Below are 23,521 nucleotides of genomic sequence, written 5' to 3' on the forward strand. Positions count from 1 at the left end.
TTTTAAGAAGATAAGAGAGTCGAAGGAAGCTCTCGGGGAAAGTATAGCTTTCTTCGATCTCTGCGTATGTGTCTTCTTAAATTTACCCAAGGAGGACTCCAAAGGGTGCAAATGCGTGCGAGAGTAAATCCTCCGGGCGCACAATGCGCTGCCTTTCTGCGAGAGCCCTCGATCCGTAAATTTCGTTGCTTACGTAAATACCAGGCGCCACGTATCCTTTACTTTGTGCTTAACTTCGTGAACCAGTTCGCCCTGTAATCCCTCGGGAGCGCGCGCGGCGGTGGCGCACAGGACAGGGCGAGTTTACCACGGCGAAGGAAATTCCCGCGGCAGCTCGCGCGTAGAATACCGAACGATAATTAGGTATCGATTTCCCACGTGCCACGAGGGTGTCGGTGATAATCGACTTTGCCTATCTTAGCCGGTTGACCCTCCCGACCGCGCGTGTACACGGAACACTCCCATACATTGTAAAAAAAAAAAAAAAAAACATGTCACGTAATTGCCAATTATAACAAATAAAATTACGTTAAAAATTCAATAAAATTACAATGGTTGTAAAAATTTTATTATAAATTGTAATTTGTAATTGAATGCAAAAAAACTTGCAATTCTACACGTAATTGTAGTAAATTTACATAATTTGTTTATATTTAAGTAATTAATGTGTAATAAAATTCCTTTGGAAATTAATATATTTTTTGTATTTTTGTAATTTTAGCTTCGTTACAATAATATTTTTTTTACAATGCAGTGGTATGTCAATGATGAGGTAAGCGCATCGAGGTGAGAACGCGTCTTTCGCCGCGCTTCGTGTGCGTGCGTGATGAATTGAAGGTTCTTATCGGGTAAAAACAATCGTTCGAGCGAAGAACGCAAGTATGCGATTTTCTGTATGCGTGAAGTTTGCCGTTTTTTTTACGAGAAAAAGTGTTTTTAAAGCAAGAAACATATTCGGTGACCCAGTTAGCCGGGGCACTTTAAATTTTAATTTTAAGCTCCTCTCAGATTTCTGCTGCGGAGAATTCGATTACTGAGAAGTTAGTTGGAAATTGATAAAGGTTTTGATGCTAAATTCGAGATCATCGAGTAAAGATCGGGCGGAAAAATTAAATTTACATTGCCGGGTTAATGAATAATAGAGAGAGAGAGTTACTTGGGCGCAACTTTGAAGAACTTAGCTAATAGCCGATGTAAAAGCCGCTGACAAAAAAATGCCATTTTATTGCGGGAATGAAATAAAATTGGCTCGACACGGTTTTCAACTTTCCTGTGTGTCCGCGAATTTCTTTCGCCTCCTTTTCGTGCGGATTTTTAAGCAAAGGAGGAAGAAGGAGGAAGAAAGTTTCTTATGCCAAGAATCAGCATCTAAGATCGAGTAACAACTAGTTTTCAAAGTAAGTGATGCATTTTGAGAAACGCTGTTCAAATACAATACTCGCTGTGTTATCGAGATATTTTTTTATATTTATTTTGCAGGATGTGATTTCGAATTTGGAACATGTAAAATTAGCTCGAGCAACCACTATGTCGAAATTATGAATTCTAAAATTGAAATTAGTACTTCAGTAGAAATATTTCAAAATATTAATATCTCAGAGTTGTTATCGCGCGCGAAATTTTAAACATTGCGGACATCAAAGTCATCAATATGTATAAAATCCATACGTCGAGTTATCTTCTGATTCCATCTGTCCTATCTGTACTATCGAAACTAAAATGGTAATATTTTATTTTTTAATTTCAGAGAAAAAAAGAAAAGGATGAGCCACGTGCTCTTCCCTCTTCTCACAGGGATTAAATAGATCGTACCTCAAAAAATAATCCAGCAAGTATCAACACTGATAACATTTGTAAGAATTTTATTATTAAATGTACTTATCAAAACAAATTTATTTTTATTTTATTAACTATGACTGCAACTATTATTTTGTATTACTGAATTTTTATAACGTAATTATATATATATTATTTTTTTTTTGAAAATTTACGTGTTATTTGTTTTACAAGGCAAACGATGTACGAATGAGCATATTATACAGAGTGACGTTACTTCGTATTGCGAAATGACCTATATTTGGGTTGGAGGGTGTTGGGGTACACGGGACGGGGCGTTTTCAGATCAGATCTCGCGGAGCTCAGGGAAGAGGCCGTCCGTTAAAGTTTATATTCCACACTTTCGACGCTTCCTACGGCGCCGGAAGTGCGGTGTTCTTGACGATATACGTACGGTTGCCGTAAGTCACGTACCGCACGAGCACCGAAGTATTTTCTACCCCCGCGTATTTCAGAATTCGCCTAGCCCCTTTTTCCGAGCGATGCAGAGAGAGAGAGAGAGAGAAAGAAAGAAAGAGAGAGAAAGAGAAAAAGAAACGAAACGATTGCATAAGAAACGTTGATGTTCAACGAGAATCTTTTTAGAACATCTCGTTATATAATTTGAGAGCTTTTTCTAAGAAATATTAAAATTGCAACATATTTTTGCGAGAATTTTGACATTTGAAATGATAGATTAATTGCACAGAATAATGTAAAGGAGGGATTTAATTAAAACTGTACTTTCGTCGGGGAAAAAAGAAAGAGCCGCGCGGTTTCTTTTGCCATAACGGAAAAGTATTGGACAGGGGGGTAAAGGATGGGACGACTGAATATAGAAGGCAATTAATATCCGTTCAATCTCTTTGTGCGTCTGACAGTATCCGCTGTTCCGCAATGCACAGATAATTTAAGATATCGACAAAAAAATCCTGACATTATGCCGAGCGTTTCGCGTAGACTAGAGAGAAATGGATCCCTTTTTTATTACGATCAATTTTAATTCTCAAACTGCGAGCTATCCTGCCCACTTTATTTCTTTTCAATAATATCTCGGAACCTAATGCATCAGTTAAACCTTTTTCTTTTTAATTAATACGCCAGATATGAAAAAAATTTTTAATATTGATTTTAATCTTTAATATAAAAACTTTACCTTAAAAAATTTAATTTAAACAAATATATATATATTAAAGATATATAAAAAAAAAAAGTTTTAAAAAATTAAGTTTCGAATTATATGTGTCTCTGGAAATTATTTGTACAAATCGTTTGAATTCGTTATAAAATAATTTTATGGGCACGATAGAAATGAAGATTTTTGAAAAGTCATGCGCTACATAAACACAATTGCGTGTAAACATAAAAAAAAAAAAATCATTATACGTATATCCCCCGTAAAATCTGCCACTTCGCAACATGTGTTCCTCAGGAGGTTGGGTGACCCTCGGAGGAATCAGCGAGCTCGTTCCTGTAAGCGCGATGTAAGCAACGAGTACGCGCTAATGAAGAGAGGGATGATATAATTGTGCATTCGGTCGTGTGGCGAGTGCATAAATCTCGACGAGAGCGGGTCCGAGGGCGGAGGGTTGCGCGAGAGAGGGTGAGAGCTAAAAGGAGCGAGAGCCATAAACCTCTTATCTGGAGCAAGGATACCGAGAAGCAGACTCCAAATTATCCCGCGTACAATATATGTGCGCTTGTACGTGTTACGCGCGAGAGTGTCTCTTGCTCTCCTTCAATCTTTCCCGGGAATGTTTCTAGTCATTTGACATTTTCATCACGAACATCGTCTCCCTGTACGTGTCACTTTTATCTAATTTCAATGTAATTGCACGTCGGCGCGATACGGACTTCGTCGTTTAAACTCTCCTACACTTTTACCCGATACTTGGGTTAGCGTCCATATTTCGCAATCGTTTCGAGCGATATCTCTTAAGATGACAATATGTGACCTTTTTCTCGATTCAACAGATCCTCGCGCTCACCCCGCGTCTATCACGTTACTTATACGAGTTCCCGATTTATTATTCATGAATGTACGGTCCCGGTGGGCCCCCGCTTTAATGCCGCGCGCCGTCAACTCCCCTCTCGTAAATAATACACCCCGCGTTTATCGCGGTGACAAAAATTCCGCGACGGAAATACTGATTTTTATACCCTTTTACGTACGCGGCCGTAGTTAGGAGGAATATTTCCTATAACTCCGTCGGAGTTAAAAGGAATATTTCTATTCTCGGGGCCGCTATTCGTTTCGCGCGCGTGAGTTATATATCGCGCTTTCGCGCTTTCTCTCGTCCCGGTTTTCAGCCCCAGGGCCCTCTGCGCCCTCCTCGGTTTCGTCCCTTATACCGGGTGTCTCGGCGGTCGGTCCTTGTGCTTTCTCTTCATTAAAGGAGCTGAACGCGAGACGTCTATGAGCGATCGCGTTTTTAAAGTCTCATGCTTTTTTATTATCCGTTAAATGGAACGTTATTGAGATTAACGGCAGGTTAATTCAACGGCAACGAGATTACGTCGGACGCGCGAGAATGCCGTAATGCGATCGATTGGATTAATTTCTTCGATTTCCCAGGAAACTATCCGCATTGTAAAAAAAAAAAAAAGTATGTATATATATATATATATATACTTTTTTTTTGTTTTACTTGTCAACTATAAAGACGTACAGTTACAACGAACGATAATAGACTAGTAACAGCCGCGAGAATTTTATTACTAAACGTGCGAACATGAAACGAGCCATGATAACTATATACAAACAAAAGGTACGCGTAAAATTTCACATTCGCAATTAATGATAAAATCTTCCACAACTATTATTTACGCAAGCTTGTTGAAATTTACAAAGTGTTACTTTGCACATTACCGCCGGCAATTTACATGTAATTTCTTTCGTGGCGCGCCGCCTTTGCTATTTCCCTTTTAATTATTTTCCACGGTGATTCTCGTCGAAACGAACTGCGGTCGAAACGAAGGAGAAAGGGGGCTGCGTTGTACGCAAGCACGTAATACACTTACAACTTATAACGTCACAGCCCTTTTCCTCTTCCACCCGCGATGAAAGTAACGCGCTGTCAATTTACTTGCGCGTCTCGTTTTGGTCGCTCACGAGCAAACTTCGTCTATTTGCCGCACATGATTCCGCGTCCTGTAAAGACCCGCCCTTCGTCACGTTGTATGAGCAAAGTGTCAAAGAAGCTTCGCGCTGCCTCGTCACAAGTCAGCCGGAGGATCAAGATGTCGGAGTCACCGCGAAAATGATCAAAGTCGAGACCCCGAATTTTCTCCCGGGAAAATTGCCACCGCGAGCTTACGGCTCTGGGTTGGGTTAATTATCAGTGCTAAATAATCTCAACCGATATTTCCCGATTATCCACGGAAACTTTCTCACTGAGATCGCGAAGAAATAAAGAACGAGCTAATCCGCGCCGGTTCCGCCGAAGACTTTGCAAATTGATTAAATTGAGAGTTCCGAAAATTTAAGACGCGCGGTTGGTCTCTCCTCAAATTCAGTGCATATTTTTAGAAATTATTATATAAAAACTTTTTTTTTTTTCTTTTGAAATTATTGTATGGAATTTCTATTAAAAAAAAATTATTTTATAGGGTAAATTTTTTAAATTCTTAATTTCTTATAATATTATATTATAAATATTTTTCAAATATGTTTCATAAATGACCGATCAAGGTTTTTTTTTTTTTTTTTTTTTTATTACAGGTTCTTATGATTTCACGATAACTTACGTCGACAATTAAAGCTGAAATTTCCCGAATCCCGACTTCGACGATCCGGCAGATGCTTCGTTACGCGGAATATTGCCTTCGGCGTGCAAAGCCGAAGAAAAATGAAAAAAAAAAAGAAAAAAAATCACGTGGACGCGGTCGGGCGAGAGCGAAGTTCCCGGTCCGACTCTTCCGATAGTCGATATCCTTAACTAATCTCAACTTCGACGGGAATTTCGCGAGCAATCCCGTAGGAACTGTCGAATCTCCGTTCGCCGTGCGCCGACACGGGAACCGTTTCAAATCGACACAGGACTTACTTCCGGCTCAATCGAGTAATCTAACTACTCGGCAATACAATAATCCGCGAAGTGATAAAGTGAATAACACGAATCAATCGTGAGCTCATCTCGACTCAAATCTCGGCGGCTGCAGTCCAAACTCGCGAACACGATCTTCGACAGAAATCCTATTACTTTTGACGAAATTAGCCAGGTAGCTCTAATTTGGGTTTGGGGCGTACGTCACAGAAAATCGAAGAACACTACGTTCTAATTATATTTTACAAGAGACGTGAGAAAATTCGTTTCTCCCGTCTCTCCCCAGCGTCAGCTCGCGCTGATTTGCGCCGCAAAGATGAACGCGGCGTAACGAAATTTTTAGCGAATTAACCGGATCAGCTCGCTTTAATAATCAAAGGTCGAAGGGAGATCGGCAATTAAATATGCGCAATATTTGAGATCTGGGGAAGAGAATAGGACAAATTTCCGGGTCAAAGGATATTCATAAGCCGTAGGTGAAAACGTGAGTTGAACGGACGACGGGGCGTGTAACGCTCGTTCGCTCATTTTACACCGGTAATTAACGTTTTATTACCTACACTCACACGCGCAATACTTTAACGCGAGCGAATTTAACGCGCGAGACGCTCGAGTGTTCAGCGAGTAACGTGCACGCTTGTTGCAAACGCCACGGTTCGTAATAAAATTTATATCGCTTCGATGTTCGCTACCGTTTTTTTTTTTTTTTTTTAGTAGAAATTATTCCGCTGCGTGAAACGTTCGCGGAATCATCCGTACTCGTATGACGCAAATAAATAATATGTCAGTAGAAAAAAAAAATCAATTTAAAGTCACGCATGTATATGTATTTCTTTTGTTTTTTCTTTTACTCGTGAATTCTATTATTCTAATTTCTTTTGCACGTAATTCAGGTAAAAAAAAAGATCACGTATATTTGTTTAACAATTTCATATACTTCGCGACATATGCCTGTGGCTTTTTGTTTTTGCGTAAGCACGTTTTAATATTTAATAGACCGACTCCGCGCGTGAGAGCTCTCTTCAACTTTTAACAAGGAAAGACCGAGCGCAATCTCTTTCAACCGCGGAATTAGCAATAAGGACGAGACGTGTGCAGTCGCAAAGACGGCCTGTGTAATTATTTGCCATTACACGTCGTCACGCGCGAAGGTAGAAGCGGCAGCAAAAATGTAAGACGATTTATTATCCCGTCTGCGGGGTACGCGGCTTAGCGTATAATAATATTTAATCATATTTAATCGGTCGGTCGCGCGCGCGAGAGCGATCTCTAGTGTAACGATTCCGTTGCGTGTGTATCGTAATGCGGAATTGTTTGCGTTCAATCATGCCGCGGCGTGCTCGCGCCTCCCCGGCATTTTCACTTCCCTGCACGCGGCGGGATGACTCAAACGGGCTTTTAACGAAGACGTTATTATCGCGAGCCTTCGAGACTGATTGCTCCTCGACAATAGGAGGACTTCACGGCGCGCTCGAAAGACTATAAAAGACAGGCCGGTCGCGATCGATCGCCAGTACACCGCGGCTTTTTATTGCCCGCGGTGCAGAGCGAACGTGAGGTTGTTCCGCGTAACGCAAAAACGTCGCGCCAGCTTGCTCGGCGCTCGTCGCATCTGGTTCTCGCGGTATTGTAGAGGCGAGGCGACGTTTAAAGGGTGAGTTTCTCAGCTCGCGATCGCCGCGCACACCCTCTCCCCTGCACTAATTAAGAGAGAAATAGTTTTAAATATCATACATTTATAATATTTCTAACGAGCGTGGAATTAATTACAAATATCAGTGAATTTCCCGTATTTATGATTAAAAATATCCTAAAATTATATGGTTTGATTTCGGAAGTAACTGTATTTTCTCTCAGTGGAATGACTTGCGCTCTTAGACGATTGGTATAATTGACAAAAGCAGCAAACTCTCACGGGATATTTTTTACGTAAAAATATATTAAAATATATATTTAAAGTATTTAGTTTCTGTAGTCCAAGTTTTTTTTTTATGAACCTAAAAGGATTAACGTAACGTAAAAATCGAGAAATACCAATCTCTAGGTGGAAATTATTAAATACACTTTGATTGTGGCGAAAAACTGATTCAATTTTTTATAGACATAAATGTATTATTAAAATGTAATAACGCGTACATTAGAAATATATTTAAATACATTTTTAATTATATTTTATATACAAATCGTTGCACAAAAATGCACGAACGCACGTGTGAAATAAGAATATTATCTTCCTGATATTTGCAATTTTTCCAATTTTTCTCTTTCCCGACTGTTTATTATACCTGACTTGTATTTTAATGGATCTGAAACGCGCATTGAAACGGTTATTTCTCAATCCGGCGATATTATTCTCCGCGCGATTCGTACTTTCTCGTCGGCTCGTCCTGTTATATGCAGTTTATATTATAATGGAGCGATATTGAAACGGCGGAGATATTTAATTCAGGAATATTATTCCGCGATGTCTGACGCTCTTTAATCCTTGGGCGGGCGGAAATTTAGATTATAATTCTGATGATGGATCTTTATTCAGATGTAAAACGCTACGTCCGTGTTTTACGTTGAAGTTCGAATTACCGCGAGGTAAAACATTTCAAGCGCGAATTAATGAATATGACGAATTAACAACAAGCGTAAGTACAGATGGCATATTTTAACAAACAAATCCGTAAACAAGTTGCATCAACGACGTGTATGTGTGTAAATAAAAAGAGCACAAAGTGACAAACACAAACAATACAAATTAATTTTTCAATATCAACTGAAAATACTAACTACGTTTGTGCGATTCGCGTACGTGATAAGGAGCGAATAAAAGAATCTTGGCTGACAGTAGCACCGCAAATTCCTTTTTCTTTCTTTTTTTTTTGTTTCCTGAATCAAGGATTAATAACGTCCCGCGCAGCAAATTTTTTTATTAAAATTGAATCAAATTAAATTAAATTGAAAAAAAAAAAGAAATAAAAATTGAACGTTGACGATAATGGGGAACGAGGCAGCGAACGAACGCACGAGAGCGCCATGGGAGAGCCCGAGGCGGCTTTAACGAGAGGGTGGCACGACCAGAACAACCTTGTAAAGGTGCGAAGCGCCGAGCGCAAAAACCTTGCGCGCGTACAACAGCGGGAAACTGTAACGGGCGGCCGGACCAGGGCAAAATCGCGGCAAAGACCGAGAAGAGCTTGTGGGATCGGCAAAACCGTTTGATACAATGACCGGCAAAACTCCGATGAGCCTGTCCCAGTACGCCCGTGACCATCCTAATTAGCCCGATCACCACGGGCGTTTAATTAACTGCCTCCGTAGTTCACTAATTTCTTATCGGCGCTTCTCCCTTTCTGTCTTCCCTTCCCTTCGCTTCGTCATAATGATAATAATAATAATAATAATAGCGCAATATTTTATTAGAATAATTATTAACCCCATTTTGCTTGGCAGACCGTTGGTGTCGCGTGAAAATAAGCCTTTTATACAATTTTTCAGGAGGCTGGCAATAAATGTCTAAGCTCAACGTGCTGTTCGTCATTTAACGATCGTGTTTACATGACGGAAGAATCTGGCCGAGTCTCATTAATTATGCGCATTAATACGCGCGAGATTTATCGGCCGATCGCCGCGAAGAAAACCGGTAAGATCTCGCGCTGCCGCGTTTATCCAGTAACGGATGTTTATGGAAAACCCGTTATGAATTTGAGATGACGATTTAATTCAATCAAGCACATTGTTATATAATTACGGTTTGATTATCGCTACTTACCGCGTGCCTGAATAATCGCTATTGCCGAGTAACACGTGGCGCGCATTTTTGTAATGCTTTCCTCCATCGAAGCAGAAATGTTCGCGTGAAAGAGTGTCGCTCGCACGCAACAATATAAACGGGACGGTTTATAATAAATTCGACGCTCCAGTTATTTTGTAACAAACTACCCTACTGTAAAATTTTATATTTTACGAAATTTTTTAATTTAATAATTATTTTTTTTTTTTTCTTTTCTGTGGCAATATGGTTCTCGAAACTTTTAACTTTATGCGATTCAACAATCGCGATATGTAATTTGATGGCATTTAACGACATTTAAATACGAATAGAATTACTTGAGATATAAAATGTAGGTCTTGCACTTATTTTGGTTTCCGTATCGCTATCGCGTATCGCCGTAACGTCGAAATAATTACATTAAGTTCCCGCAGGTAATTGCTTTTCCTTTTAACAGTACATTTCCTGATGAGCCCGGCTTCTTTTTAACGAAAACACTTTTTTCTTTCCCACGCAAATTTCTTTCGCCTCGAATTTTAATTGCAGTCGCTTATCGCCGATGCAATCTATCTTTTTTTTTTTTCGTCTTTTATTTATTTATCTGCAGATTCGAAATAACATACGTGCGTTTATTGACATATTAATTAACTGTTCGGATATTTAATATAAAAAAATATTTAAAAGAGGTTATTTTGTTGTTATTAAATAAAAATTTATTTTTAATTTGCCGACAAACTGTTCATAAAAAAAGAAAAAAAAAAAAACTGGGCGCAAATTTGTTCGCCCAAACGGCATATATAAATGCCCGGATTTTTAATATCACTTTAAGTTGAAAGCTAACGAAAATATGCGGGACACGATTTGTGCGATGAAGAAGCGCGTAAATTCTCTTTCTTTCTGCGCAGGATAATTATCTCTTTTTCCAATATTATTATTAACATTATTAATGGACTTTTAATGGAATCACACGTTTTTCCTATCCTCTTTGCGCTTCGCCTTGGTATTCAAGATATCTCAGCGACCACAATGTCGCGACGGCGTCTTACATAAGTCTGAACTCTGAACTTTCCCGGCTGAGAAGTTTGCGATCAAACAAGGAAAATCCTCGAGGTGAAAGCTCTTTTATTAATATTAATACGTCAGCGAGGTGCGCGGCCGTCCAAAGGTGTCTCGTATTTTTTCGTGTATTCCCGCAACTTCGGGATATTTAAATATCTCGCTTTACTCCGCGCGGCGGCCGCCCTTTTTTCGCGGCGACAATATTACACCTTTAAATCCTCGGCGAGCGCGCGCACGACTTTTCAGACACCACGTACGTTCCGACGTCACACGAAAAAACGTATTAAGCTGGTAATGAGCGGCGTGAAGTTTTTGTTATAATTAGGTTGCCACAGCGCTTCCGGTATCCCGGTTGCGAACTCTCGCGGAGATTTCTTTATCATGCCCTCTTCCCTCGCCTCTCTCTCTCTCTCTCTGTTTTTCTTTCTCTCTTTTGCGACAGGCTAAAAAAATGCATCAAGCGTGTACATCGTGCACGCTGTATGTACACTGGAATAAAGATGCGCAAGGCGCGCGCGCTGGGTGATGCATATGCACGAGCGCGCTTTGTAGAGAAGAAGCGAGCGGGGAAAAGAGAGGGAATAGTTGATTAGCCCTTTTTTCTGACACGCGTCCCGGAAATGTCGCCTTTATTAACCAAAATGAAGAGGGAACTCTCCACGGTTCGTCCACCGTCGCGAATTCAGCGTTCCGCCGCCGGACCCGCCCTTTACTCATTCGTCCAGATTTCTTTTTTCGCGCCTTCGCCCGGGATAGATCTGCGTCAAGAATTAATGCCCAGCTTCCCGGAGCGCTTGCATTATTCGGAGAAATTAGATGAACCGAGGGAAACCTTGTTTCGGACTTTCGGCGACGTGAAAGCGCGAGTTCGCCGAGAAGAACTGCTGTCCGTCGCAGGACGGTGGTGTTCTCGAGGTACCACGGGGGTCACTCGGGAAAGTACGTAGGTATAGATTGCGCCGCGTGTGTGCTTAAAGAAACTTCTTGTCTCCCTTCCCCGCGCGACCCCGAACAAACAAACTTATCTGCCTGATCTGCTCGAGAGCGAAAGAACGTTCTCCCCATCGGAAGGTTTTCCCCTCGGCAAAAGACACCGGCATCGATCGACCCCCTTGGCGAATAACGAGAGAATCGCATGGAACTTCGGGACGCATATCGGTGCTCGCCTAATGCATTCGCGCGTCATAAACGTTTTCCCTTCGGTCGCGCGCGACCCGTCTGCCGCGTAAATAAAATTTGACAGGCCCCGATAAAGTCGCGGGGATATTGAACACCGATATTCCCTCACATTCATGAGCTATAAAGCTATATAACACCTGGCACGGGGGTCGTAAAAGCTGCAAATTGCGCTCGTAATCGCGAGTCATACCAGAGGATCTTGCCCCATTGTCATTTTTACGCGAACTTTGTCATAAAATTATAACATTTAATTAGACGATTTTATGTATGGAGTTTATTTATTACTGTTTCCTTTTTGCGTGCGTATTTTTTTTTCTTTTCTTTCTTTTTTTTTTTTTTTTTCTTTTATATTGACTAACATAAGTAATTCTGTTCTGTGGGAATCATAAGTGAAATTAATTTTAATCGTTTTTCAAAATTGTACGTTATTACTATTGTTCTTATTATCTATCTGGTTTTTGCTCGAGAGTCGTGATCATATCTCGTTGATCGCCTTGAGGTTGATAAAACAGCATAAAACGCGCGCACGAAGTCGCCGACGTCATCTTTATATTTTCATCCATCATAAAACAGTAGATGCTTTTCCGATTCGATTTCGTAGTTCAGGTTCCTCGGACGAGATAAAGCGTAAAAACACCGTGATATTTTATCAGCGACCGGATCGTTATTCCGTTCGTTTTCTATATTTTTATAAATGATTAGCGAGTTATTTCAAATTTCTTTCTTTTTATATTCATTCGGAAAGTGTCCGCAGAAAATTCGCGGCATTTTAATATTGACTTTGAATCGTGAAAATAATTCGTCGGCGCATCTCAAACTTTCGGCAAATTTCAAGTAGAGATATTTCTCGCTATCATTTCGCCGTCTCTTTGTCTCAATTCGCACATCTTCGCTTCATAATTTAGAACTTTGTTCTTTCCACGAGTCCCTTCGAGTAAAGAAAAACAAGAAAATATTTTATTTCCCGTTTTATTACGGCTTCATAAATTTTTAAGTTTTTCTACTACGAAAGTATCGAGCGGCAGTATGTTTCAGGCGAAAAGTTGTACAAAAAAAAAAAAAAAAAAAGAATTACATATATATATATATATATATATAATAAAAATACAGGAAGGGACATCAAGAGATATTGGCGATAAAAAAAGAATAATCCCAATTGGCATAATAACGATCCGCACTTAATCAGTGCAGCGCTAAAGAATTAATCGCTGGAAATGCAAGCTCGCGGGGATCGCTGGAAGATACCGCGATCGTTATCGATAATTCAACGGCGCATCGCTCGCGTACATTACTCGCGGGACTCGCCGGTTAATATCCGGCGCGCTGAAACCGGCAATATAGCGGAATCAGCGCATCAAGTTTTCGGCCACCGCTTTCTTTATCCCTCGTGTCTCGAGCGCAAAACTGTCGTAATCGCTTGCGATAGAATCATTTCTTTAAGTCGGATACGTAGACCAACTTGATGCATACTTAAAAACAAAAAGAGTTGCTTTTATATCCAATTTTATATCTCTAACGATAAATCCGATTAAACTTAACGTCTTCGGTTCACGTTTAACAGCAATCTTCTCCTTTATTTATATCCCTCTTTTATCCTTAAACCGGAAATAATTCAGCAAAATTTAATGAAATAACGGAATGAGAAACACAAGATATATGTTAATATAATAAAATAATAATAATATAATAAACGAAAAATTTAATACAAAACGCGGGTGAAACAAAGCCTGGGAGCGTCACACAAAAATTAACCTTTATCTACACGTAAAAAGACGCGTTGTTCGGGTTGTTAGGATTACGATTCAGTTGGTTCCCGTGGCCCGTCGCGCGTGTCTCTTTGCGAGAGCGAGCTTTCTGCCTTGCAGCGGGCTTCCGGCGCTCCGGTCCGCGGCCTCGCAAGAGCTTGCGCCAGTTTAGCACGCAGAGTGCCGCGCGCCGCGGCATGAAACGCTCCGGGACGGGTCGCCGACGCGCCGCCGGCCGCAGTATCGTCGCACGGTTTGCGCAAGAACCATCCTGGCTCGTTCTCCACCGGCTTGTATCGCGTCGCTGTTAAGATCCGAGAGAGCCCTCGACCTCGCGTTTCCGCCACCGTTGGCTTTCGAATCGGACAGACCGCCTAGAAGAACTTCGCGCTAGTCGAGTGGAACGCGTCGCGTGGCCGCGATTCACGCGTGGACAATCCGAAAACGTGCGACGATCCCCGTTCAAGAATGAGCGCGGCGACGTTCGGTTTCACTTCCGGCGACGTCGAGGCGGATGCCTGCTAAACCGCGGCGATTGAGAATCGATCACGCCGCGGTGGATTTTGATTATGTGACGATCGCGCGTATTCTTTGCGGTTTCTTTGGGATTTTTCGTGCGTCTCTCGAAAGGGAGTCCGTCTCTCTCTTATCGAGGAAATACTTCTTGGGAAGTCCAAGCGAGCCCAGGTTGTCACCGTGGTAATTACGCGAGCTTTTGTGCGTTAATTAGTCGAGATTACTGCGGCGCGGATTTACTTCAATAGTTTTTATTTATTTAATTATTTATTTATTTGATTATTTTTTTCTTTTTTGATGTTTGTTTCATGTTCCCCATTTAGCTCTCCGTTCAGTTAAAAGCACAGAAATAAAAATAAACTGTGAACAAGAATGAGTTCGCGTACTTAAATATTAAAATTATCTCCGCATCGGTAGCCGCGTATATTTTTACGATTATTGATCGATTCGTTATCCTAGCTATGGTATCGCTCTCGTTTTCGCGCTATCTTTTCGAATTGGTAAACGACGTTTACTATCGAGTACACTTTTCTTATTAATTATTAAAATATCCCGCGTGATCGAATTATCCGCCGATTATTTCTGCAGATATTGTAACAGCGGCCGGTCTCATTTTCACATTGTTAATGTTTAAAGATTCTAGCGATTGCCGGGAGACGACGGTCGGATAATTCGCGACTCGGGAAATGTGATTAACGATACATATCGACGACGTTCGGCGGTCGCTCAATTTCGCTTCGTCGCGAGTGCACCTCCGCGGAGACGATTCTTGCGAGTGGCGGGACGTCCGAATGTGACTTTTTTGTCGCGAGAGCGGAAATATCGACGAAAAAAAAACCAAAAAAAAAAAAAAGATTTATTATCGCCGTCTGTCGAGTCTCGTTCGACAGAAAACGTCGACCAGCGAATCGCATTAACGGCGCCGTCGAACAATCCGAGGGACGAAAGCGAACAACGGCGGGTGTTAATCAACGCACCCGTGCGCGACCTGCATTTAAACAATAAACTGTATCTAAACAATAAACTGCGAACAATAAACTGTGATAGAAAAGTGCGGTGGACCATCCGGCTAGGCCGACCGACGTCAGCTGTTAAATCAACCGCGGCTCGATTCCGCAGCCTGTGTGCCTGTGCGCGGCTTTCGTTTTATGCGCGACGGAACGTCTGCGATGAAATCGGACAAGACGTCGGGGTTAGGCGTCGCTAATTATCTTGGAGCTGCCGTGTAGCCGCCGCTAATTATTTAGCGCGCTCCGCATCCTCGTTGGATTCGAGCCTCACACGCTTCGCCGCCGTTGCGAGGTGAGTGTTCAGCTACGTAGATATATATATAATTTTTTTTTTAACCCTGATACCCGCGCTCGTACCGCGTAAAACCTAGTTCTCTCAAATTGCGAGACGTCTGGCGAGCGCATTCGAAATCGGTCTAATCGTCTGTCTTCCGAGAGAAATTTGAAAATGACGAGGAACTGCAAAAAGCGACGAAGGCCCGAACGCGACGTGAATTTTAGTATGAAAACGTTACAACAGTCCTACGTGCCTAAGTTACACTCCAGCGGATAATCTCAGCAGACAAATTTATACGGAGGAATATATTTTAAAAATATATATACAATATTAACATCTCAATTTAATAATTCTTTTCTTTTTTCCGTACTTTGCGATCACTTTTGAGGACCTTCGTCCTCCCGGTTTGCCAACCTCGCAATCGAAGAGAATCGCAGGGTTTCTTTGAGTTGGCTGTGACTCGCATTTCGCGGCTGGATCTCGCCGATTCTTCTCTCCCGTACTCACACATTTACGAGCCCGGAGAGGTGACTTGGAGCCGTCGCGGCAAGTTTCCGCGTTGAACGCGTTCGCGCGAAATTTACCGCTGCATTGCGCGTCTCTTATCAGTCGTGGCAGCACTCCGAAAAGCCCGGTCAATGGAGCGCGGGCCCTCAGAAACTTTGCCTTCTGAGCAATCTCTCATCCGTGTTTCACCATTGAGTACATAACGCGCGAGCTTGCACTCGGCCTTGCGTTTCGCGAACGCGGAAGAAGGAACTGCGTGTCGCGTGCTAAAAGTGTTGGCGCAGCGACATATTAATAATCGTTAGCGCGACGTTAATAATAATGTGTTAAATATATTTTCTCTCCCTTTCTCGCGTTTGTATTATTAGAATAAATTGCAATACGGCCTTTTTATTTTAAATTTCCTCGATTATACTCGTAAAAGAAAGAAAAAAAAAATAAAATAAAATAGAATAAAAGGCATGAAAATACATTTAACTTTATTATACGTTTAATTATAATCTATTTTAAAATTTATATTCTTTTCTATCAGATCCCACGTATAATTCTCGTCATTCTTTATATCAATTATTCCAACATTATAAATTGTTCCGAGATATTTTTAAGTATTTTTTTCCCCCCTTTTTTTAGTACATTCAGTTTTCATCTTTCGCGAGGCGAGGCTTCGAGAAATAATATCTTCAAGAACCTCCGGAAAACTCTTGAAATCCTCGAAATATCGCGTGAGAGCGCATTTTCATCCAACGATGTGGCCCAAAAACTGCCGATTCAGCAGCCGACGTTTTATTTGTCCGTTGTTCTCAGGAGATACCGACGCGGAAGAGTTTAACCGCGGCCGAATGCAATTTATTTATCGCATAGGAACGGGAAAATATTTCCGGTTTAGTGGCCGCGTTTATCTGCCACTCCTTCCTTCCGGTTGCACGCGCCGTTTGCATAAAAATCGGGTGTCGGAATTAATAATAAATTCATCACGCGCGATCGCATATCGCAGAAAAGCACTCTCGATCTTAAAAAGTACAATATTCTTTCATCAATTATAAAAATAGAAGAATTAATTACGCACTACTGTTATTCGCGAATTATTCTATTTTATTATTTTAAGAATCGCTCGGGATAATAATTATATATATATATATTTTATAATTTATTGGATTTAACGTGCATAATATAATTCGTTTATTAATTATGTTTGATATCCTACCGATAATATTGCGTGGAAATAATTTTATTACAATTTATTTTACAGTATCTAGAAAATAAGAACAAAATTTACCGGCTTGCTTACGAAGAGATAGATAATTAAAAAAAAAATTTTTTTTTTTCCCTTCCGTATAGCGTTCAGCGAAAGAGTTGAATTTATTATAAAAATGCAGTTATGTAAATTACTTTTTAAGTATCCAGAATTTTAATAAACCGGCTGTCTCGGCGCGGCAATTAATATGTGAAAATGCGGGTAGGTACTGTCGTCAAAATGTAATAAATTAAATGTTTACTAAGTATTCCTCGGTAGGAAATGGCGTCGACTCGCAGTAAGGAATTTTCGCGTGCACGCGCAAAATTTTCAATTGCTTTCACACAAGCACTGTTGTTCCCAATTGTTATTTCGTTGTCATAAACGTATTCGCGGCGCCCGCGGTTTTTGCATACGCGGCAAGAGTTTCATGCTTGATTATTACGTTTATTTATTCGACGAAGCTAGTCGGACAACCTGTTATAAAGTAATATTTATTCTGCATTAAGCGCAACGGACACGCCAACTTTATTTTTCTATCTTTTATTTAAATAAATCCACCGCGAAATATCTAAACGCAGAAGGAAATAATAATTCCTCGATTGAAAATTCGAGGCAAGCAAGTATTTAAAAAATTAACAAATTTATTAATTACTTTCAGTAATCAAATTAATATTAGTTATTTTATACATCGCGCTTGCGTTATAACTCTTTTGAGTATTAATGATTCTATCGTTTAAAATTCATTAATTATAATATCACAACGTAAATAAGTAGGGACGGAATAACGACGCGTGATTGCAATGTCCGCAGTAATTAAGTACAACGTTCGCTTCGCCTAAAGTCCCCCGAACGAGTTCCCTAGCTCATTTTACAAGTACAGCTAACGAGCTAATATGACGCGGGCGTTCGAGAATTTTTCAGTTAAATGTCCCAGTTAACTTTATATTTGAAAAATATGTACGTGCGCGGAAATTCTCTTCGCGGAGAGTTGTCAATTACTTTTCCGTGAGGGAGCCGGGGAGTTATTTCATCGAAGTAGTTCATCGCCGAAAGCATCTCCGCGTCTCGTCCGCGCGGACTCGTCGCGGTATCGCAGCGGCTCGTTTCGCCCGCGCGATATACCCGGAGTTTATTTTCGTACCGCCTCGTTTTGGCGAAATGAGGCATGCCGCGGAAATTAAACTCGGGAATAATGAGTTAATTTGAACCCGCGATTAGTTAACTCTATGACCAACCGACGTGGACGCCTAACTAGCCTCGCCCGCGGAAATTCCCTTGGATTTTTCAGCCGCGGTGGAATTTAATGTCACGATATGATGACAAAAATTATAATTATTCTCCCCTGCGAACCTCCTTTCGGCTAATGATCGCACGTTGCCGCGGAGAATTTGTTTCACCCGCACTGAAACGTTTCTCTTAAAAAACAAAAATTAAAGAAAAATTCGAGTCTTTTTCATTTCTCAATTTTTTAAAATTGTATATAAATTATTATATATATAATTATTGATTTAATTATATTATATGTATATTATTGGATTTGCGAAAAGCGGGTAAACATGAATTATTATCGGCGTATAAATAAAGGATTGAGTTAGTTTCCCTTTGATTCGAATCTGATTGTGAAAATTTCCACGTAAAATGCACGGCGAATTGAATTGAAACGCAGATTGCGCTTCGTTAGACGAGTCAAGCGGCGTGATGCTGCGCAGCAAAAATTACCAGGCTTCCGGACTTATCGGCGTTTCGCGCGGAATCTCAGGAAGTTTAGCGCTAAGGAAAACGAAGCGTCTCGCGCGCCGCTCGCAGGCCCTGAACCTAAATTTGCATATACGTGCAGGAATAATTCGGCCCTCGTTATTCCTCCACCTGCTTACGTCAGTTACAAGAATGCAGGATCTTTGTCGAGGTAGCTGCCGTGATTCGTGAAACTACGTCGACAAAGTACATTCCGAAAATTCCGCCTCGCGAAATTTCGTTTCGCGCGGGGCCACCCTTTCGTGCGCGTCACGATCAGAAGGAGTTAGGGAACACAACCGCTGTTACGGCGCACGCAAGGAGTTAATTAGGTCCTGAAGTAATCCTTTGTTCCATTTTAGTTAGTGGAACTATGCCTGTAACGGAGCCCGATAAACAAAGGCGTGCATTATATTAACGCGAAACTAATCGCAAAATATCGTGCCTGCGCCGAGATGAAATCAGTATTGTCGACCGTGTTACCGTTATCGCGATTGTCGTTACAGCGATCCAAAACGCAGCTTTCGTGATTGGGGGGGAGGGAGTAGTTTAATTTATCGGTGAACCCATCTGTTATTCCCACCCCATAGAAAACTTTATGCGTAAAAATATATTTAATATTTAATAATATATAATGTATTAGAAGTATTTTTTTGATGTATATTTAATATAATTTTTATAAATATCGGAAACATGCAATTTTGTTGTATAAGCAGCGAAAAATGATTTAATTTCTATAATGTTACTTTGTAGATTTACATATAAATTTTATCATAGAAGCCACCCTTTTAACTATCAATTTTCATTTCAGATCATCACATTTGATTGTTCTCTATTATTATTTTTCGTTTTCGACCGAATAACTATTAACTCCTTCGTTACTAACTGGGACTATAGTCACTTGTCATCGCACGCTCGCTGAATTCCATCAGTAACTTTAGTCACCCGTTAAAATTTCTCACTGATTCGCATTTTTAGTCGTACAGCTTGTTATTTTCAGGGCTCTCAATTTTATTATTATTTTTTTTTTTTTGTTGCAAACTGTTTTGTTTTTCGACGAACAAAACAATTTAAAACACGGAAAATCAGAAGCTCCAAAAGTAACAAAGACAAGCTTTCGCCATAGAAGTCAATAGAATTTTGCCCACGTAATATAATTTGTAATCCGTTAAAAATTTTTATAACGTTATCACGACATTTCAAAACTGCTTTGCCGAATGCTGCGTGTAGTACCTATACAAATTTCAGAAAACTTAGACAAATAAAATAGCTGCAAAAATTGTGTAAAAGAAAAACGTGCAAAATTATGTAAATTTTTTTTACATTCGCATAATTAATAATGACATTATTACAACTATTATTTGGGTAAATTTACTGAATTCTTTACAACGCAATTTCACGCCTATTACAATGGGTAATTTACCGGTAATTTTTTTAACGGCGCATTACGAACGCCGCAAAATTATATAATCGTTCGTTGAAAAGTTTACAAAGAACAAGGCGAAGGAGTTTAACGTCGCATTTGCAGCTCATAATCACCAGCACGGCCTTCAGCGAAGCAACTTCCTCGTTAAATGCGAGGATGCAAATCGCCACAGATCTCGCATCTTCAGCCCGGCGCTTCCGGGACTCGCGCAAAAAAAAAAAAAAAAAAAAAACCGGGAAGCAATTTTTTCGCTCCCGTCCGTGCCCGTTAATCACCTTTGCCTTCGCGAGTCAAACAATCGGCGTAACGTGGGGAGCGCCCGATAATTAAGGCCGCGGCAGATAAATGTTAAGAGACCGTAAGAGCAATCGCGAATCCTCGAAACACCGTGTACGCGCGCCTTTAATTAAAGCTATCCGCCTCGTTTCTCGGAGTCGATAAATAATTGTTTGCGAAAGCGGCCGCGCTTGCCCTTTTAATTTGCGCCCGTTCCATTACTCCTAATTCGTCCGCGTGCAACGTCGAATTCGTCGGACGACGCCGGAATATATCGCCGGGAGGATGAAACGCGGGAAAAAAAAATGTAAGAACTAATTCTACTTTTAATTTCTTGAGATTTCAAGCGCCGGGGAGGCGGCCGGCGAATCGATAGCAAACCGCCGCCATTTCTTCCCCGTATCAGATTGGCCGTAATTAAAAGACATCGCCGGTGACGTTTTTCTAAAATAAGATCGCAGCCCGTGTACCAGAAATATTTGTCCGTCCAACTTGCGCCCGTTGCGGCCGCAAGAAACCGCCACTTTTCCCATTTATAACGGATTTAAACTTGGCAAATACCTCCTTGATTTATGCCCATTTTAATCTTCACGCGCGAGCTTACAGTTTAATTGAAATTTGATGAAAACTTTCGGAAAAATCCATCCGACGCCGATTTGCCGTGGGGAAGTTTACCAAATGAGAGAATCGATCTCCGGGTTGCGAAGTTGGCGACATGTTTTTCCTCGCGCGACGATCTGTCGAAGCGGTCCGTACAGGAATAACGGAGCGCGGGTAATCAAGGGCTACGATACGCTGCAGGAAGTCCGCCGCGTTCATCCGGGCTTCTCGAATTGCGAGGACATGTTCAACGAGCGAGTAAACACGGCGCGGTACGGCATTCCGGGCCACCCCGTCTCTTCGGAGACTTAAGATCGCACAATCCGGAGGGGCTTTCTCGTGCCTTTCCGAAGTTAAAATACGAGAAAATACTGCAGCGCGCTGGTATTTCCGTGCTTGCACTAGTTGCTCAAGTAATCTCGGGATTTGCATGGATCCTGTGCTGCCGCGGCGCCGACACGTGTTACGGATACGCGACAAGAGCGCAAAGGATATTACATCCGCGCGCATAATGCGACGGGAATAGTTTCGCGGCAATTCGTAGGAGTGAATCGCTCCCTACCCTTTGTCCCTCCGCGACCTCCCCCGCCGTATCACTAGTTGCGATTATGATTGTTAATTAATTTTATAAAAAGGAAAGCATGATCATTTTTCCGTGCGTTTATACGTCGCCGATATCTTAAACGAGACTTTCGTTCCTCCTTTTCAGTAATTTAAAGAATGAGGCATGAAAATATTTTAGATGCAAAAATATGCGTAATGTACATCCTACGTATATAAAATATAAATATTTATAAGTTTTTTTTACTTTTTTTTTTTACTTTTCTAATAAAATTCCATTCGTTTTTATATTTATGATTTATTTTATATTATTACTTAGACATTTTATATTACTCAAACAAACCATGCACACGCTTCGTGTGCGTTATTGTTCAAAGGGTCCCAATTCGTGCGCGATATTATAATTGAGTAATCTATGTTATCGTTCAGACACCCAATTTACTAACTACGAAAAAAAATCATGCGACTCACCGATCTGCATGAGCTTCAGCGGAGTTGAAGAGTTCTGCCGGTGACTGTAACATAAAATAAAACATATTAATATAGACACAAAACTTTATTTTTACAAGATTTTCTAAAAAATTAAATTTATATTTACCTAAAAGTTGCTCCGCCGATGCATGATGCCCTTTCCGGGCCTGCTCCTCCTCTCAGCTGGGACGTGTCGAGCCATCTTTCCGCGTACTGAACACTCGCGAACGCGACCGGGTGAAGTTACAATCGCAAGCACTAATTATTTAACACATATTCGTACGATAATGTATGGCACTCCCGTTTATCAAATTCGCGTAATAAATCACACGCCCGATTACTTAAACGTATTCGCGAGAACGCTCGACAAACCGGCTGCGGTTTGTTTATTAATTTATCTCGGCGACGAAAGCACTTTCCGACGATCCTGCAACATACAAAGAAAATTAAAATTATTAAGTTTTCCGAAGTCGTCCTCGTTTATACATCCAATTAAACAAACAAACACAGATCTAAATCGATATATCCGCCTTTTCGTTCACGCCCGCTCGAAGTCCGAGGCTTAATTAGAAGCATTAATATGGATAAACCGTGGAAAACCTTCCCTCCGTCGAAATCTCCGCGCCGGGCCATCTCGAAGGATTTGCATGTTGGCCGTTTGCCGACGAGCGAAGACGCCACCTCCCCCTGTCGGATTTCCACCTGCTTTCCCACCCCTTTGACAAGGCCCGGATTTATTTTAAGACCTCGTAGATTATGCCGCCGAGACCCTGGCTCTTCGACCGTCTATATCGTGCCTGAAGAATCTACGGCGATGTGTTACGGCGCTATTTTGCAATCTTACGGCGCCGATTACGGCGAAGTAATCTCCCGAACGTAATTTCGCAGGGGGTGAACGCAAAAAAAAAAGTAGAGCATCGAATGAGAATACTTTTCAATCGACCAGGACTAGGATTATTCCTATCAATTTGCACAGATCGGTCGCGGAGCACGGAACGTCCTTCTCTCTCTCTGTGGCGCGTTCTCCATTTGTTAAATTTAAAAAAAAAAGAAAAAAAAAAGACACGCAATACGTCGCGGATAATGGGAATCCGGGACGCGCGCCGAGTCGTCGTCGCAAGACGCATCTGAAACGGATCGATCGATCGGTTGGTGAGGCGAGCGTGCAGCGTCTAATTGATTTTCCGGAGAACCAGCTTGTCACTGCGAACGCATCTGCGTCGCCAATTAACCAGGCCGCTCGTAAATACGCGCAAATGGACCGGCGCGTCAAACGTAAAATTGTCACGATTGTCACGATCC

General features: G+C 41.2%; 2 protein-coding genes across 7 annotated transcripts in view; one reads left to right on the forward strand and one right to left on the reverse strand.

Annotated features, from left to right (window-relative positions):
- Positions 1 to 22,724, reverse strand: part of Lysrs (Lysyl-tRNA synthetase) — a 40,325-nt gene extending 17,601 nt beyond the window's left edge. The window contains exon 1 of the mRNA XM_070661582.1: positions 22,220 to 22,724. Within this exon, the coding sequence (XP_070517683.1) occupies positions 22,220 to 22,284 (65 nt within the window). The 5' untranslated portion in view covers positions 22,285 to 22,724. The remainder of the gene's footprint in view (positions 1 to 22,219) is intronic.
- LOC139105488 (cysteine-rich secretory protein 1) overlaps positions 7,340 to 23,521 on the forward strand; it is a 48,640-nt gene continuing 32,458 nt past the window's right edge. Inside the window, exons 1-2 of one of the 6 annotated variants that reach the window (XM_070661622.1) lie at positions 13,749 to 14,303; positions 14,757 to 15,422. The gene's annotated coding sequence lies outside the window, so the exon portion shown is untranslated. Of the gene's footprint in view, positions 7,516 to 13,748; positions 15,423 to 23,521 lie in introns of those variants that run through there. The other 5 variants (XM_070661623.1, XM_070661624.1, XM_070661625.1 and 2 more) reach the window with 5 other exon arrangements.

Source organism: Cardiocondyla obscurior, linkage group LG09 (genome assembly GCF_019399895.1).
Source record: "Cardiocondyla obscurior isolate alpha-2009 linkage group LG09, Cobs3.1, whole genome shotgun sequence".
Taxonomy (NCBI): domain Eukaryota; kingdom Metazoa; phylum Arthropoda; class Insecta; order Hymenoptera; family Formicidae; genus Cardiocondyla; species Cardiocondyla obscurior.